Source organism: Ostrea edulis, chromosome 2, assembly GCF_947568905.1.
Source record: "Ostrea edulis chromosome 2, xbOstEdul1.1, whole genome shotgun sequence".
In the NCBI taxonomy this organism is placed as follows: Eukaryota; Metazoa; Mollusca; class Bivalvia; order Ostreida; family Ostreidae; genus Ostrea; species Ostrea edulis.
In genome coordinates, this window is record NC_079165.1 from 60,588,085 (window position 1) to 60,605,959 (window position 17,875).

Here is a 17,875-nt window from a genome sequence, read left to right on the forward strand (position 1 = left end):
TCTGGTGTTTGATGATTTTTGCTCCAGAGTTATAGCCTATAAAGGATTACAAAATGCAGCCTATAAAGGATTACAGAATTATAGCCTATAAAGGATTACAGAGTTATAGCCTATAAAGGATTACAGAATTATAGCCTATAAAGGATTACAAAATGCAGCCTATAAAGGATTACAGAATTATAGCCTATAAAGGATTACAGAGTTATAGCCTATAAAGGATTACAGAGTTATAGCCTATAAAGGATTACAAAATGCAGCCACTGCTAGGACTCCACAAAAGTTGCAAGTGCATTGAAGTGTGATGATTAATTCACAAATTCGGTCACTCTCATGATTCTTAACATGATCTTCATACTGCAGCCAGAGGCTTTCTGGGCTCCCATAAAACTTTAAAGGAGGACAAAATCTGTATTTCAGGGGGGAAAGTTGTTCAGTATAGTTTCACATAATTTGTCTCTGATGTTTGCTGTCAAAGTTTTTCTATATGTGAATCTATGTGTGAATGTAAAGTCTGAGCTGAGTGTTTTCTAGAAGAAAAACTGAAAATAGCAATATCAAAAGTGTCATGTTTGTGATATCAGAAATCCATATTTATGCCGTCTTTTTTTTTTTTTTTTTATCATACGGAGAATAACATTCGAGTTGTATTGGGATTCTTGCACAAAAAGCATGAATGTCAACTCTGATGAGTAAAATAGAATCATCATTTGTAGTCCTATAGGAAGTTGTTATTAATGCCTTGCATCATCAAGTTGACACCCCATAGTAAAATGGTGCACAATGAAAGGAGTTTGTTTTCCTAACTTTAGTATGGTAGGTTTAGTGCCGGTGTGAATAATGTGTTTACAGCTATTTCGTAGTTCTGGATTTGAAATATTTGGGTTGAAATGTGCATTCACTGAAAGATTGGAGGCACATCATTTTTGGTCTGTCTTTGTCTATAACTTGATGGTCATACCATTTAAAATCTGGTATTGTTTAACATCCCTCTCAAGAATATTTCACTCATGGAGACGTCACCATTACAGGTGAAGGGCTGTAAAATTTAGGTTGATGCTCATTGCCTACGGCCTTTGAGCAGAGAGGGATCTTTATCGTGACACGGGACCTTGGTTTTTACGGTCTCATCTGAAGGACCGCCCCATATAGTCAACTCTTGCAACAAACAAGGGGTACTGAGGACCTATTCTAACCCAGATCCCCACGGGACAAGTGAACTATGTACAAGACTGGCTAACTAAGGAATAGCGTTGAGCATTCACCATGAAATTTATTCTTGCATAGCTTGTATTCAAACTGATCCCTTGCAATGGGAATGAAAGAAACTACTAATAAACAGTTTCTCATTTATGTAGGGGGGTGGGGGGACTTCCCTGCTATATATATGGAATACTACACCCCCATTTCTGTATTGGTCCTTTAGAATTGATTAATAGAATTCAATTTAAAGTGAAATTTAAATCTGCATTTAACTCTTCAAATAAATCAATGCTCACATAGTGGAATTGGAGTGTCCCATTCATTTTGAGAAGATCTTTAGAGGACTTAATTCATTCAGAGAGCATGAATTAAGGAGGAATGACACCAGAGAAATTTGATATGGATGATTGAGTAGAAAGTAATCTGATGGCAGAAAAAAATTTGAAACCCCTGCTGGACCCTAACCCGTGATCTACAGATCCGTAGTCAACACATTAACTGTCATATAAACCCAGCCAGGCAGTAAATACAAACATTGCTGATATAAATTTATGTTATTAACTGTCATATAAACCCAACCAGGCAGTAAATACAAACATTGCTGATATTTATAACCAGCTAGGCAGTAAATACAAACATTGCTGATATTTATAACCAGCTAGGCATTAAATACAAACATTGCTGATATTTATATTATTAACTGTCATATAAACCCAGCCAGGCAGTAAATACAAACATTGCTGATATTTATAACCAGCTAGGCAGTAGATACAAACCTTGCTGATATTTATATTTTCATTCATGTTTTAAATGGAAGTGAGATCGACCATTATGACGATGTAGTATACATTCTTAAAAACATCAATGGAGAGCTCTTTAAAAATGGAATAGATTATACATGTGCATCTTGGTTGAAGGTGTAAAAACTGCAGTTATCTGTTTTGGTAAGACTTGGTGTTCTCTTCCATTGAATTGGAAAGCAGCTCTAATCCGAGTGAAGTGCATTCTAATATTCAATCAAAGATATCTCAAATGAATTGAAATAGTTACATTAACTCTAAAAGAAAGACGAAGATATGAACAGTGACCAATCTCATAACTCCCACAAGGTATGCAATATGAGTTGGGCAAACACGGACCCCTGGACATTTTAACAGGTGGGATTTTATACAATTGAGTTGTATGAATGTTGATTGGATTTGCACCACTCTCTTAATTGCACAAAGTTGGAGCTCTCTGGAAAAAGACTAGGGCAGACGAACTGCAGCTAAATAGCACACTTTTCATTTACATGTAATTAACTTGGCAATAATGTGATTGATTAGATCTCCAATGAATGCAAACCAGTTTGGCATTCTGGAATTTTGGTTTACCAGAGTTGCCTGGCATTTTACATTTGGGAGAAAAATTGCTTCACATTCTTACAGTTTCATTAGATATAATTATTATGTAATTTAATGAATGTGATCTCTATTGTGACGTATTGGCCATAGCTAAGGGAACTATAATCTAGCCATTGTCTGATTTACATAAAGACCTCAACAGATTTTATAAATGAATATTTGATAAGTTGACTTTCATGTTCAGAATTGTAACCCTGCCTTTAAGTTTTATTTTGTCTTCAATCTTGAGGCCAAATGATGCAGTAAGTACTTGGTACTTATTCCGTTCTACAGATGTACTCAATGGCTTAAACCAAATTGGTCTAATTTTTTCTCTCCATTTTCCTGCTCGGTTTCCATTCACCCTCTGATGTTTCGGCATTATATGACAATTTTGGAAGATGTGGGGTTGATGACCTGCTAAGCCTGGTTAGCTCAGTTGTTAAATCGACTATTAACATTGCTACACGTAGCCATGCACATGTTCCTTGTTAGAGAAAAAAAAGTTGAAGCACAAATGTCCCACAATTCATGTAAAATTTTAAAATCAAAATTGTGGTGGAATATGAACAACTATACATATTGTGATTATCAATTAATCTTGCAAATTTGAACAAAAGCCGTAGTGGTCTCTGAGGAGTTGTGTCGATAAAGTGTTCCTATGGTGTAGCACATACAAATTCAACTTAGTCCCATAACTCCTGTAAAATTTGTAGAATCAAAATGGTGGAGCAACATGATCAACTACATATGGTGGCTAACAATCTTAAAAAATTTGAACAAAGTCTGTTGAGCGGTTTCTTAGGAGTTGTGTCCACAAATGTATGTCCATCCTCCATTTTTGGTCACACGATTCTTTTCACATGGTTATACTCACTATAGTATATTTTGTTACTTATACTTATGTAATAGTGTGGGTTGTATATAGGTATATAAAGTAAACAACACAACACCAATGGTAGGGTTCTATCAGAGTTTGTATTCTTTTCTAATTAACTCTGAAATATATAACAAGAATATCACATATAATATATATCATGAATTAAAACATATAGTATAAAAATATCAACAAAGAAAACTCATTTGCTCAGCACAGTTTACAACCAAGAGTTATTCCCCTTAATAGTGCTTATAAAGATATATTTGACTATTGATTACTATATGGTATGAAATAATAAATAGATTTATCTTACTCGACTATTGCACTTAATTAATCATAGACTAAATAATCAACTTGATAAGAATATCATAATGCAAAGAATATACAAAAAATGCAATGTCATACCTATGTGTGACACAGAGCCAAATTTCTGGTCAGGTCCAGAATATTCTATATGCTGGTAATAAATCTATATAGAAATAATGAAATATCAAATACTTGTGTGAAACTAATGTTACATTACTTATTCACACAAGGAAATCATAAAAAGTAAAAATAGCTGAATACTACTCGAACACTCTGACATTCACACACAACATATTTAAACTACTACATTTGATTCAATCATGATTTATAGTTTTAATATACATTCATACTGATATACATTTTACTCTTTAGTTGTAATTGATAACTTAAAGATAATGTAGAAATGCATATGATCACTCTTACTCAATTACCATCATAGAAAGTGCATAAAATCTAACTATTCAGCAAATGTATTAATTCAAAGTAAGCACATGTACTTTGAATTATATATGATCATAAAAACTCAAAAGAAAGTCATATTTACTTACAGTCAAATTGTACTAGGAAAATCTTCTGGAAAACACTTCTATATTCTTAGAAGACAATTCAAAATGTGAACAATAGTAAAGAGAGGGAACTTAGACAACCAATGAAATTGGAGAGTTCTATATTCTATAAATATTTACATGGTGCTATTACTGACCATTATGATCTCATAATCTATAAATAACTTTAGAGATATTTGCATATACTATGAAGTTGTACATAAAATAAATTAAAAGTAAAGACAACTTTTGTCATGTACTAATCTTCATAATCTAAATAATGAAATAATATATTTACTTTAGAAAAATATCACCCTGTCACACTTACATATATTGTTATTATATAACTGTACCATACCAATGAGATGTTTCTCAAGGTTTCAATAAAATAAACTAAACAGTGTTCCAATAGTGCATGTAGCATATGTTCAAATTCAACTAAGTCCCATAACTCCTGTAAAAATTGTCAATCAAAATGGTGATACGATATGAACTCTATATGTATATAGTTTATGGGGAGTTTCTTCCACAGTGTTCCTATCGTGCAGCATGTACAAATTCAACGAAGTCTCATAACTCTTGTAAAATTTGTCGAATCAAAATGGCGGTACAGAGAACTCCTTCCTATCCTCACAAACAAGCAACTCCCTGCTACAATCAGAGATCAAGTTTACTCCAGTTGTGTGAGGAGTGTCATGCTCTATGGTTCAGAAACGTGGGCAACATCAGCGAGCACCGTTAAGCGCCTTCAGCGTAACAGAACCATGAAAAGATGGACCTGCCTGAAGAAGACATCCACTTTGAGACTCTTCCATCTAGGCTCAAAATAAGAGACATTGCTGAAGTTCTTCAATAGGGCAGGCTGAGATGGCTTGGTCACATTGAGCGCAGCACAAGCTGTATTTCGCAGGATAGATGCATGAACATTGTAGCACAGCGGGGCCAAGGCAGACCAAAGCTTTCTTGGGATGAACTCGTGAAGCTTGATCGTGTAGCCCCGGACATGGACTCCACCAACCCACTGGATCGCCATGCGTGGAGAGAAGACTTCGCTCTCGACAGACAGACAGGCCCCACTCTTGACATGAGGATTAATACATGGCCTGTATAATCAAAACCAGTTGATGAATGATGAAATGATCAACTACATATTGTGACTAAGAATTTGAACAAATTCCGTTAAGGAGTTGCGTCAGAGTCATGTGGGACGGAAGGACACCGGTATTTCTCTGTCCCCTTCCGTGTTGCAGTGGAGAACAATTAATGTAAGGGTCCTGGGTTCAATCTCTGATCTGAAGATTGTCCTCGGCCCTTTGGTACAATAAATTTCATGTACAACAAACAATAAAAAGTTACATGTATCAAATTTATTGCAAATTAATTGCACATTCATCTATCATTTTTAATACAAATTATACACATAATGGATGCACATCGTGTAGTTGATAATCTCAATTCATTGCAATCTCTTCATTACAAATTTACTGCTATAATAAAACATCACTGTTAAAATAGAGTTTTACATGTATATTGCATAATTTCTAATAATCTGACTACTTTAATTTTTGTTCATTCATTTTTAAAAAAAAAAAAAAAAAAGGTACCATGTGCTGACTAATGCAACTATCATTGACTGCAAAATATGATAGGTCACTAAAAATCTCACTTCCAAAAAAATTCACTGTTTATAGCCATCATCCAACAGTAAATCATTATGCATAATATTGTAAATCATTTACCATAATATTGTAAATAATCTAAACATAGTACAGTATGTACATGCATAAACTAAAACATAAATTAAAAAAAGAATGTAAAAGCGTTTATTACAATGTTAAGATCAGGAAATTATATAGTCTACAACCTATGTTTAAAACCTGTCTAAAATACTGCAGCGGATCTTGTTGAAAGAGTTAAAAAGAGATTGCAGCCCCATTTGCAAGGCAGATTAACCAAAACAAGGATATCAGTAAAACTAATGGATGCTTCCTGAAGTGCATGTAACCAATGGACTTCTTCAAATGATGAATGACTTAATAAAGAGATATTTCTACTTGTAAAGTTATTCGCACAACGATGAATAATTGTTGAAATGAGTTTTTTCATATATTAGGTATATGTTCTGTGTGACCTTGAAAAAATGTCCTTCAGTGACCTTTGCCCAAGAGTCATTTGCACAACGACGAATAACTGTCGAAATATTGTTGGAATGAAGTTTTTTTCCCCATATACATATGGCATATGTTCCGAGTGATCTTGACCTTTGCAAAATGACCTTAAGTGGACTTTGTCAGAAAGTCATTTGCCTATATTACTTATTCATGTGATATATGATCAATGCATGTTCAAAAACTGTTGAAATAAGGAACTTCTATATCAAAAACTATTGAAATATGTTCTGAGTGACCTTTCCCTTTCCAAAATTACCTTGAGAGACCTAGGTCTAAAAGTCCTTGTCTCGAGGAACATTTATAATCAATTATATAAATTTCTGATGAAAGTTCAGGAGAGATGAGCTCAGACGGATGGACAAACATGCCAGCGACTATATATGCTCCCTTGAAATTTTTCAGGGAACATAAAAATTCCTTATTTAGTGCAATTTTAGGGGCAGCAATCTCCCTCCCTTTGAATAGAAAAAGTGTCATCTGTTGAATATTGTAACACCTCCCCAATAAAGCACCTACATGGAGACCTGTTCAATATATAGTGATACATGTACATATCAAAACTTGTCCGTAACAAATCATTTCTGAGGGAAGTGTAAAGCGATGACTTAAAAACACAACTACTTTCCAAAAATACAATATTGAAATCATTGGCAACAGCTTAGTACACCTACAAATTTACCACTGTAACTACTGACGACAGTTTTAATGAGTTGTGTACTTTTGATCCGTCTATCACTGTGCTATCCCATTACTGATCTAGAAGTAAATATCCTAAAATCTATCTGGTGATCATTCAGAACAAGTGACTCTATATTGACAACTTATTATTTGATTCAGTCAACTGTTACAAGCATGATGTGGGAATATACTACATGTAATCTGTCTGCATGCACCTTTTTTAAAAGGAAACAAATGAGACAAATGCATTATCTAAGATGTATTTTGATAGCCATCAATTTCAGTCATTCACTAGTTCAGAGCCATCATGGTGATCCAAAATTCATTTTATTTCATAGTTTATAATGCAGACAAACAATTTAAATACAAGTCTAAATAAATTGTCCATCTGTATAACAATTATTCTCCTTAGAGAAGTGGACAGGCATAGCCTGCATCCATGTACTAGGATGTAGACTTCATCTATCCACTTCTCTACAGAGAATATATATAACAATCACATTAGTATATATATAACAATCACATTTAGTATATATATAACAATCACATTTAGTACTACATAACCATGTGAGGACTATCACTTACACTCCATTACTGACCAAGTAGTAAAATTCCTAAAATCTATCCATCATTACGACGATCACTCAGAAGGTGATGCTCTGAATGCAGGATCATTTACATTCATATAAAGCATGAATATGCCAACTTTGACAAATAATAGCCAAATTTGAGAGTTCAACCCTTCAATTCCACCAATTTGATATCTCATTGAAATGAATGCCATGTTAAAAAAAAATCATGGCACTCAGGAATGCGTAATTTTGCATCAATGTCCTAGAACTTTCTTGGAGAGTTCCCACTAATTCCAATCTTACAGAGCCAGATGTTTACTTCTTGCTTTAGTTAAATTGCTCGGAATCTCCCATTTAGGCAGGAAATATCCCATTCCATATTCCCTTCTCCTCCTGAAACATTTCTGTACCATCACAATTTTTGTGACTCCAACATGAACAAACAGGTTATTGAGTGAGAAGACCATAAAATCATCCTTGTACATTGCCATAGGTCCCATTTGGTGGTCTGTATAGTTTTGGAACATACAAAAGCTGGAAACTGTTGAAGGCATATTTTCTGGAACCAATGTTTTTAAATGTATTTTCTCTTCTCACTCCCTCACTGCAAAAGAAAAGAAAAGAACCATTTACTATAAATGTAGAGTTGGCAACATTCCAGTGAACAGCCTCAAAACGTTCTGTACTGAAGACTTGTGAAAAGATTAAAAGACACTATATTGATATTCTGACCAAGCTTTTATGTACATAACATTTTTGCTTAAAACCTGATAGAGACTACCAAAACAGAAATCATATTCCTCCTACATAATGACATAATTCAAATAAAGGGGCATAACTGATGCAAAATTAGATGAACCTCTACATATGATGTGTGGATTTTCAAAAAGGTCTCAGCAAGTTTGAATTCAATATGTAAAAGCATAAGGGACACATTGTAGAAAACCTGGATAACAGGCAGATAGAGCTGCCCCATAGCATATTCCATCCAAAGAGAGAGGTACATGTATATGAAATTAGTTACTTCACCACTGTAGAAGGTATTTGAGAACAAGAGGTCCTGTGGTTCTGAAGAAGACAAAATTTTCTAAAACCTCTGAATGCATTTTACCTCCTAAAGCAGTCCAGGGCCTGTGTGAACACATGTGATGCCAAGTCGTGTTCCTGCTGGAGTATATACACTTGTTCTAATGTTACACTCATAGAAGTTCTGTCTTTGGCACTTTTACAGCTAGTAATTCTAATACCATGAATTTTTCGGCAAATCTGGAAAGGCAAAGAAATATTAAATTAATATTACCGATTTGTAATCTATTCTTGATAATCTGAGAGGATGAAGGCTGAGAAATATACACATAAAATTCTACCTCTGAAGCCAGTTTCAAGACGTCTGTATTTTTGCTCTTCTTGGTCGTTGTGTTGTAGTGCAGTTTGTTTTTCAGGTCATTAATTGTACCTTGACCTGATTTTCCCTTATCTGAAAAGTTTAAACAGTTTGTTCAAGACTTATATGAAATGGAAGTATTGAAATTTCAGCAATTTAAGAGAATGAACCTTATTCCTTTCTTTGATTGAGATTTCATTAAAACTTTGTTGTTTGATATAATAAACTTTGATAAATCTGTAAGAAATATAAGGATACTGGGACAGGTCTTCATAAGGAGCATGTCAGTTACTATTGAAATGTACTGGAAAATTTCAATGGAAGTTCTCATTGAAGGACAAAAATGTCTTCTCCAGCTACAATGTTTGTCGGGTCTCTTGCAAAGCAGATTTTGCACTATAAAGAATCTGATGCATCTGTGAAAACTGTTTTACATGTTCCAGGGTGTTGAAAAAGTTTGAAAACACTGTAAATTACAAGAAAATGACTGTGTGTTTGCGATTTTGGATTGATTTAAATTCTAGTTTGTGGTTGTGAGTTCAAGGAGCAACACGTCAATTTCTTCCAATGTTACATGATATCAAACATTTTGTCAAAGATAATTCACTGTATTTAAAAAGACGCACCACTCAATGTCATACACTTCTAACATCATCTCACTTATTTATCCACTATATCTCTATAACAAAGATATTCACTGTATTTAAAAAGACGCATCTCTATAACAAAGATATTCACTGTATTTAAAAAGACGCATCTCTATAACAAAGATATTCACTGTATTTAAAAAGACACACCACTCAATGTCATACACTTCTAATATCATCTCACTTCTTTATCCACTATATCTCTATAACAAAGATATTCACTGTATTTAAAAAGACGCATCTCTATAACAAAGATATTCACTGTATTTAAAAAGACGCATCTCTATAACAAAGATATTCACTGTATTTAAAAAGACGCACCAATCAATGTCATACACTTCTAATATCATCTCACTTCTTTATCCACTATATCTCTATAACAAAGATATTCACTGTATTTAAAAAGACGCACCAATCAATGTCATACACTTCTAATATCATCTCACTTATTTATCCACTATATCTCTATAACAAAGATATTCACTGTATTTAAAAAGACGCATCTCTATAACAAAGATATTCACTGTATTTAAAAAGACGCATCTCTATAACAAAGATATTCACTGTATTTAGAAAGACGTACCACTCAATGTCATACACTTCTAACATCATCTCACTTATTTATCCACTATATCTCTATAACATGACTTGTTAGTGTTTTTAATTAGGTTTTTGCTGTTATTTTAGCTCAGTCAGACCCCAGAATCACTGACCGCACAGTGCAGATTTCACATGGGGAGATAGGGCAAAATTCAAAGGAGTGATATCAGGACTTCCACACCCAGTAAAAATATCCTTTCATCCTTAAAATGGCGATGTCATTATACACCATGGAGACATGTAGTCCATCTCCAGCAGCATCCAAAACAATATTTGTCTCAATTGCTGATTTCCCAGCATCATGCACACAAAATTTTATAACAGCCCAATGCTGCAAGACATTGCGTGACGTTGCCATTTTTGGTCATGTTATAAAGTGGTAATGTTTCTGATATAATTCAAATTTTTACAAAATGATGTTTAATTACTGTTGTGACGTGATATTAGGTATGTTTTTTTATGCACCGAAAAATGTTCAGTGCATCAAATACTTTTTAAAAACAAAAATGTGCAAAAATCACCAAGCTCCATGAATTTTAATTTTCATAAGCAGCATAATTCTTAAAAGTTGGAAAACATCAAATATTTGCATATACATCGGAATCTACCAATCTAAGTTCAAATAACAGAATTTGATTGGCCTTGGACATACAATGTGATCTCAAAGGAATTTTTCCATGGACTTTTCGAACAGTTCTTGTTTACTAAAATATACAATATTTACTTTAAAATATACCTACCAATATTTACATTTTAAATAACTCAAACAAAAATTCATTATGCAGGCAAGTTATAGTTAATCAAGAATGACAGTAAATTGCCACAACAACCACTTTTTTAATACAAGCATATCTTTCTGTGCAGAGCAAATAAAATTTTGTTTAAGCTCTTTATCTAAAATAAATGAATGGAAAATTAAATTTGTCTGTAATTAATATTATCATGTTAAGAGATTTGAAATATAGACTAGTACCTAAACTTCCAAGTTTCTGTTCATAGTTGTCTAAATAAGTAAACACCTTAGCCACATTTTCAGCATTGATTCTCTCTTGCAGTGAGGTGTCTCCAATTCTGAAATAAAGCCACAAAATATCAGGCTTTATCATATACTTTCAATATCATCTCTTCTTTTTTCTTTAAAAGTTTGCGGGCATATATCACACGATATGTGCCTGGAAACATTCCAGCCCGCAAACATTACGTCACAATCAATACATCAGCCGGAACTACGCCGTTAATTTTAACATTTTTAGTGTTTTCCATCTTTTACTCTTGTTAAAATTAAATTATTGTTAGTTTCTAAATAAAATTGAAAGTATATAATAAAAAGATTATAGACTTTGCATGGGAAAATATGACGACCTCGATTTTTGTCGCGGACGGACCTCGCTTAAACTCGGTCGTCATATTTTCCCATACAAAGTCTATAACCTATAAATATTAATATAAAGTCGTGCAGTAAAACATAGATATTCAAACACACATACATGTATCATGAATTCACACTTACAACACAGATATTTAAACTTATGTACATGCATCATGAATTCACACTTACAGCACAGATATTCAAATACATGCACAGTGATTTTCATTCCCTGTAGTTTTAAAACATGTTATGAATTCATATAATGATTTACGTTTATTATTACTATTATTTTATTTATTATTGTAAATTTATATAGCACTTTATCAAATCAACACAATTACCCTGAAGCACTTTACATGTAAAACAAACTAAAACAAAGAACAATAAATATATAAAAAGGACAAAATGATATTAAACTGAAATAACTATTAAGAAGAGGAAAAACTATACAATTTAAAAAAAAAAATAACAAATCAAAATTGCTTGTCTCCAGCACTTGGCTATAAGAGTCAGTGTTTTACTGTATGTGCAATGTAAGGCCATATTACTGTAAAGTAGTGATCTGAGATACATGCAGTACCTTCCTGACAGGAACGTGTATATACAGCGAGTCCTTACTTGTCTGCTAACGAGGCCTGTTCATTAATGCCAATGTTGAACAGCACTGGTGTGACAGGAACCTTCCCTCCTCTCTGTAACTTGGTCGGCAATTTGCTGAACATCTCCTCTTCAAGAGGAACATTGACACTGACACAATGTCTGGAAAGAAAAGTTCAGTAACTTGCACCAGTATGTAGAACTTTTATACAGAAGTAAAAACAATACTTAAAAATAGAATTGGTGTAATGAGTGCAGTAAAACTTGCTTTAGTAGTACAAACTTGTTCCAACTGATACTTAGATTAATTCAATTCAAAGAATACATTATAGTTCTAATAACCAGTTAACATTGAATAATCTTCACGACTTCCTTGCGTTATAAAGCAATTTCAAATCAAAACCAGAAAAATCTGTGTCTCTGCTCCATTTGCATGATGATATACATAACAACACAAGACAAAGTGGAATTCAAATCACTTCTTTCACTTTTAGAAATTTACATGTAATGATATAAACAAGTAGTATAGTGTTACAGCCACAGTATGTGTACAAGATGTTTCAGTTTTGAGTACTCTTAAGTAAGTATATAAATCATGACAAGATTTATGATTCAGTTCCAAGTAAAAATGTATTTTCATGTATATTCATCATGGCAGACTCAAGATTCAGTTTGGAGTACTCTCAAGTAAATTTATCTCAACAGACTGATGATTTGCAGATAAAACCCAAGGATACCCCGGTCCACCATGTGAACATGAAAAAAGGCAAAGTATGTGATTGAAAATTAGTTTCAGCATTGTATAAATATTACAAAAGCACCCAGAACAAATCTTGATACCTTGAATTTTTCTCCTAATGGAAAATTTAAACATACTGTACCAAATTTAAGTTCAAAACTGATTTCATAAAATATGGAGCAAGCATACTTCAAAAATAAAAACAAGAAAATCATTTTTAAATTGAATTTCATTGCCAAAAAGGTATTTTGGCTTGATATTGCAAGTGCAATGAACTCTGTGCCCTAATGTACTTGAACCTATTGCACACAGAAAATTGAATATTCTAAACTCTGTCTTGCCATTTGATACCTATGCTGCATTATTGTTAGAGAAAATTTATCTCTGTAATAAAATCAGACATTAGCTACAAAGAACAACCACTAGTATATACAGTTTCAATGTTTTACATTTAAAGTTACATGCTGGTTACCTGTGAAAATCTCCAAAAGCTCCACTCTTGAAATGACTAGAAAAATGCAAAAAAAAAAAAAAAAAAATACTACAAATTGAGAATTTTATATACAAAAAGCTCATTTAAAATCCATATCATATAATTCTTCAGATTTTAACTGCAATTTAAAAAAACAAAGAAGAAAAATAAGTACCCATCCTGGAAAACTGTGGGTGAAGCATCAAGCTCCTCAGTTTTAACAAACTGGAAAGAGACGAACTTCAAATCATCTATTGCTACACAATAATCCTCAATCATACCCATCTCATCACCATGGCAACTGAGTAATCCTTCGAACTGACAAAATAGCCCTATTTCCTGTAACTGCTTAAGGAAATCCTCACTGCTTATAGAAGTGGTTAACTTTGTGACAAAGCCACTTACAAGAGTTGTCAGCTGGAAGGGAAACCAAAGCCATGTTACCATGTGAAACTTGACAATAGTTTAAAACATTTTCAGCATAAAAACAAAGATAAGCAAAGATGAAAATGATTTAACGTACAGCATGAGAGAAGCACACGTCTCTTCTATATCTCACTATGTGCATCAACCTGGAATTGCCTCGGCTTTCCTAAAAATTACAATTTTAATACCATTCCAATAAAATTAATAATCAAGTACACATGTACTGTCATAAAAAATATAATTCTCTGATCTATTCCAATTTTTGAGAGATGCAGTTCTGCAGATAATATGTCTATGAATTATTGTTATGAAAACACTAAACATTCATACCTTTATGTTTAAGAACATAACAATTAATAAAATTTTCTGATAGACAATTTCCAGAAAGCTCTTCATTTTTGAGACGGCAGGACTGATCTCATCAAGCCAACTTGTTCTGTCCAAAGACCCATTTTTATTGAGCACCAAGTCATCAACTAAAGAGATGAGACACATGGCAGCTGCCTCTGTATTCAGTCGAGTCATTTCCTACAGAGAGAGATGAAAGACTAGAAGATACTAGTAAAATATGTATCTACACACAATCATAATTACAAATCTTACAGCAATGATTCGTTTCCTAATCATTTTAAATGTCAGTACATATATGTACTATTAAACATTAAGAAGGACACTGGAATCAATAAAATTCATGGGGGACCCATTTTCACCAAGATTTAACAGTTTCATTGGGATAAACATGTAATTTCAAGGACAATGTCTATGTACATCAGAACATTATATTAAATGGTGATTTTATTGACATGAGGTTTTACATGAACTCCATAAAAATTGAGCTACATAGAAAGTCTTGACTGTACAGGACATGTATGTACATCTAGCAGTCACACACTAAATCACTTATGTCTCATGAAACATTATTCTTTGGATTTAATGGTGAAACACAAAAGCAAACATTCAAACTCTTAAAACAAATTTATTACCATCATGGTAAAATAAGATGTATACAGGTATTAAAAAGGAAACTTTAGAATAAAGAAGAAATAGTTGTACAATGTACAGTGTGTATCAACAATTACCCAGGGTTCAGTACTGGAGCTCTTGACAAAGTCCGTCCCTGACCACTTCCAATTGTTGCCTGGTTTAACGTCTCCATTAGGCACACCGTCATTTGTATTGTCTCCAGAATCGGAATCCGGACTTAACTTCTTTGAACTCCGTGTCATCTCTTCTTTTATTCTGTTGAATTCATCTGCTGTGTTCTGAACTAATGGGGTCTCACATTTCTCAACCAGTTTTCTTACCTAATATCATAATTAACACATAACTGATCCACAATAAAATAATTCAGTTGATTAACAGTCTAAACAGACCCTCAACCTGGTCTTAATTTTAAAATGCGAAAAATAACAGAAACTTTCACATAATTTTTTGCTAGAAGGTGAGATACATAAAGTAAATTATGATTTTAGACAGAAATCATAAACTTGCTGTGTACAATATCACAAATATGAGCATTTTCTGCAATTCCTTTAAAATTACCATAGATCACCAATATTTTAAGATTTTTGCTTAAGAAGTGTGGGTTGCTTAATAATGAAAAAAATTATAATATTAATTATTATATCTCATTGTTCAAAACATACATAAAAGTTGGTTTGGTCAACAGTTTTTATTAAGGAATATGTAAAATTCGGGGAAGGGGGAGATCACAGAAATATTTAAAATTCTGGAACAAATATGTTCTAAAAGATATATCAAATGTGTATAAATCATCGGTATTTAATTTTCATTGGTTGTTATTTAGTAATGTTACATATAACAACAAAACAGGCAAGCTTAGCAAAACAAAACATGCTGGGGTTTCTATCAAGGGAAAGGTACAGTAGTTATCTACCCTTTTCTGTAGAGAATCTGCCATAGCGGTCAATTCCTCCCCTGTTCCATTGACTGCCACTTTACACAGGCTATCACAGTCTTTAGATATGCTCATTTTAAGGTCATATATAGAGTTCACAAGGTCACATGCCACAGAGAGGTTAGTCACTGTGTTGTTCTCTGTCGAGTACGAATCCTGTAGCTGGGACAGCAGACGACTTAAGCCTCCATGTTTATATTTCTGGGCGTAAGCAGTGAAAGCCCCAACAGTGATCATATCATACCAGCCAGCTGTCCATTATAAGAAATGAAAAAATAGTTAAAAATAAAAACAAGTTATCATATTTGCAGTTTGTAAGCTGTTCCGAACTTTGATCTACGTATTCAATTATTATTGTTTCATCTGCTGAACTCCCATGTCATTTTTATGACAAAGCATTGAGAAAACTGAAGGATGATGATGAAACTCTTACTGGTATTCTTCTCCTCATTTATCACAGTCATTCTTTGGAGATGCAAATTCAAGGGAACAAACTCTAGGTCTTTGTCCGCTTTCTTGACACTGGCTTTAAAGCATGGACCTATACAGAATTCATAAGTTTTTAAATACTCATACCGTAAAATTGAGTTGAAAAATGTGTTTATTTTATGTTAACTAAATTAATGCATGTTAACCGTACTTTTACTGAAAAGATGAGACTCCGTAATGTCTACTGTTCAATAATATGGATATCAGAAACAAAGCCAACAGAAATCAACTCAGTTTATTTAATAAATAATTCAAATAGAAGGAACCTATTAAAAATTTCATTTTAATATTTCATGTTTTAAAAACCAAATACTATCTGCAAATAATTGTTTTGACAGACTTAAATATTAATCACTTTGTTCTAGATGTACTAAAAAGCTATTAACCTTTCCAAAGACAATGGATTCAACTGATGTTTATTGGTAGCATTAGCTATTTTCTCAGTTCAATTTCCTTACACTTGCATGAAAAATAAATGAGTTGGTTTTTAAATTTCATCCAACAATGCTCTCCATTTTATGAAAATGAGACTTTTAATGAGTTCTGTATTGAATTTCATATGATATTGTTTTTCTATGTCAATGTTTTTTTGTTTAATTACGTAGCTCTTGAATATGAACATCTACAGCCTAACACTATGCTATTAAAAGGAAGGTATAATTAACAGCTACATAAATGCAGTTAATTTATAAAATTGGTTAGCAGTGGAAGAACGTCACCTTTGAAGGAGTTAAGAAAGGTTTGATGCTGTTGGTACATAGTGATCATGCTCATACAATAGTCTGATCTGTCTTGTAAGGCTCGTAATTGAATGTTTCCCAACATCTATACAAAACAGATAATACACAGTGCACAAACAGGATTATACATCAATTGAAGGTCCTTAATATTGCTATATGTATAACATGTACAGGCATACATGTGTGTGTTTATATACATATGATATCATTTTCTAAGTACAGTGTATATTTCAAAGGAAAGGACTAAAAATTCTATGGGTTAATTCCATTTGTCTAATAAAATCAACAGGTGTGCTTTTGTTCCAAAATTAAGTTTAATTTGTGCAATAATCCAACTGCTTCTCAGATGTTATTCCCAAATTAATCACAATGCTATGCTACCAGAAATATGTTCAAATAATAAACGTATGACAATTTTGCTGCCATTTTTAGTATTTCACAATGTATGGCTATATTCTTGCAGTTTTTCTTCTAGAAAACCTCAAATACTGGCTATGACAAACTTTAAATTAATACTGAACCATATATCTTTCTAGTACATATATGCGATATAAAAAAAATTGTTCATCCCAAACTGTGCATCATGTTTTCTGAATAAAAAACACTCACAAGAATGAGCATTTTAATTAAGGAATAGAAGAAATTGCATCATTTTTTTCATGTTAACTGTGAATATTAGAGAAAAATTATGTGACACTGTTTTGGATGTTTTCTTTCATGAAAAAAGATAAGATTGTGTCTATCTTTAAAGCTTGAAATT

General features: G+C 32.9%; 1 protein-coding gene across 2 annotated transcripts in view; it reads right to left on the reverse strand.

The window, feature by feature from the left end:
* Positions 1–5,665: 5,665 nt before the first annotated feature.
* Positions 5,666–17,875, reverse strand: part of LOC125678244 (inositol polyphosphate-4-phosphatase type I A-like) — a 45,630-nt gene continuing 33,420 nt past the window's right edge. The window contains exons 13-25 of one of the 2 annotated variants that reach the window (XM_048916524.2): positions 17,095–17,200; positions 16,320–16,427; positions 15,866–16,137; positions 15,048–15,272; positions 14,299–14,496; positions 14,066–14,134; positions 13,718–13,959; positions 13,543–13,578; positions 12,353–12,493; positions 11,339–11,436; positions 9,102–9,211; positions 8,846–9,000; positions 5,666–8,338 (exon numbers count right to left, since the gene is read on the reverse strand). In XM_048916524.2, the coding sequence (XP_048772481.2) occupies positions 8,206–8,338; positions 8,846–9,000; positions 9,102–9,211; positions 11,339–11,436; positions 12,353–12,493; positions 13,543–13,578; positions 13,718–13,959; positions 14,066–14,134; positions 14,299–14,496; positions 15,048–15,272; positions 15,866–16,137; positions 16,320–16,427; positions 17,095–17,200 (1,893 nt within the window). In that variant the 3' untranslated portion in view covers positions 5,666–8,205. The remainder of the gene's footprint in view (positions 8,339–8,845; positions 9,001–9,101; positions 9,212–11,338; positions 11,437–12,352; positions 12,494–13,542; positions 13,579–13,717; positions 13,960–14,065; positions 14,135–14,298; positions 14,497–15,047; positions 15,273–15,865; positions 16,138–16,319; positions 16,428–17,094; positions 17,201–17,875) is intronic. The other variant, XM_048916525.2, reaches the window with a different exon arrangement.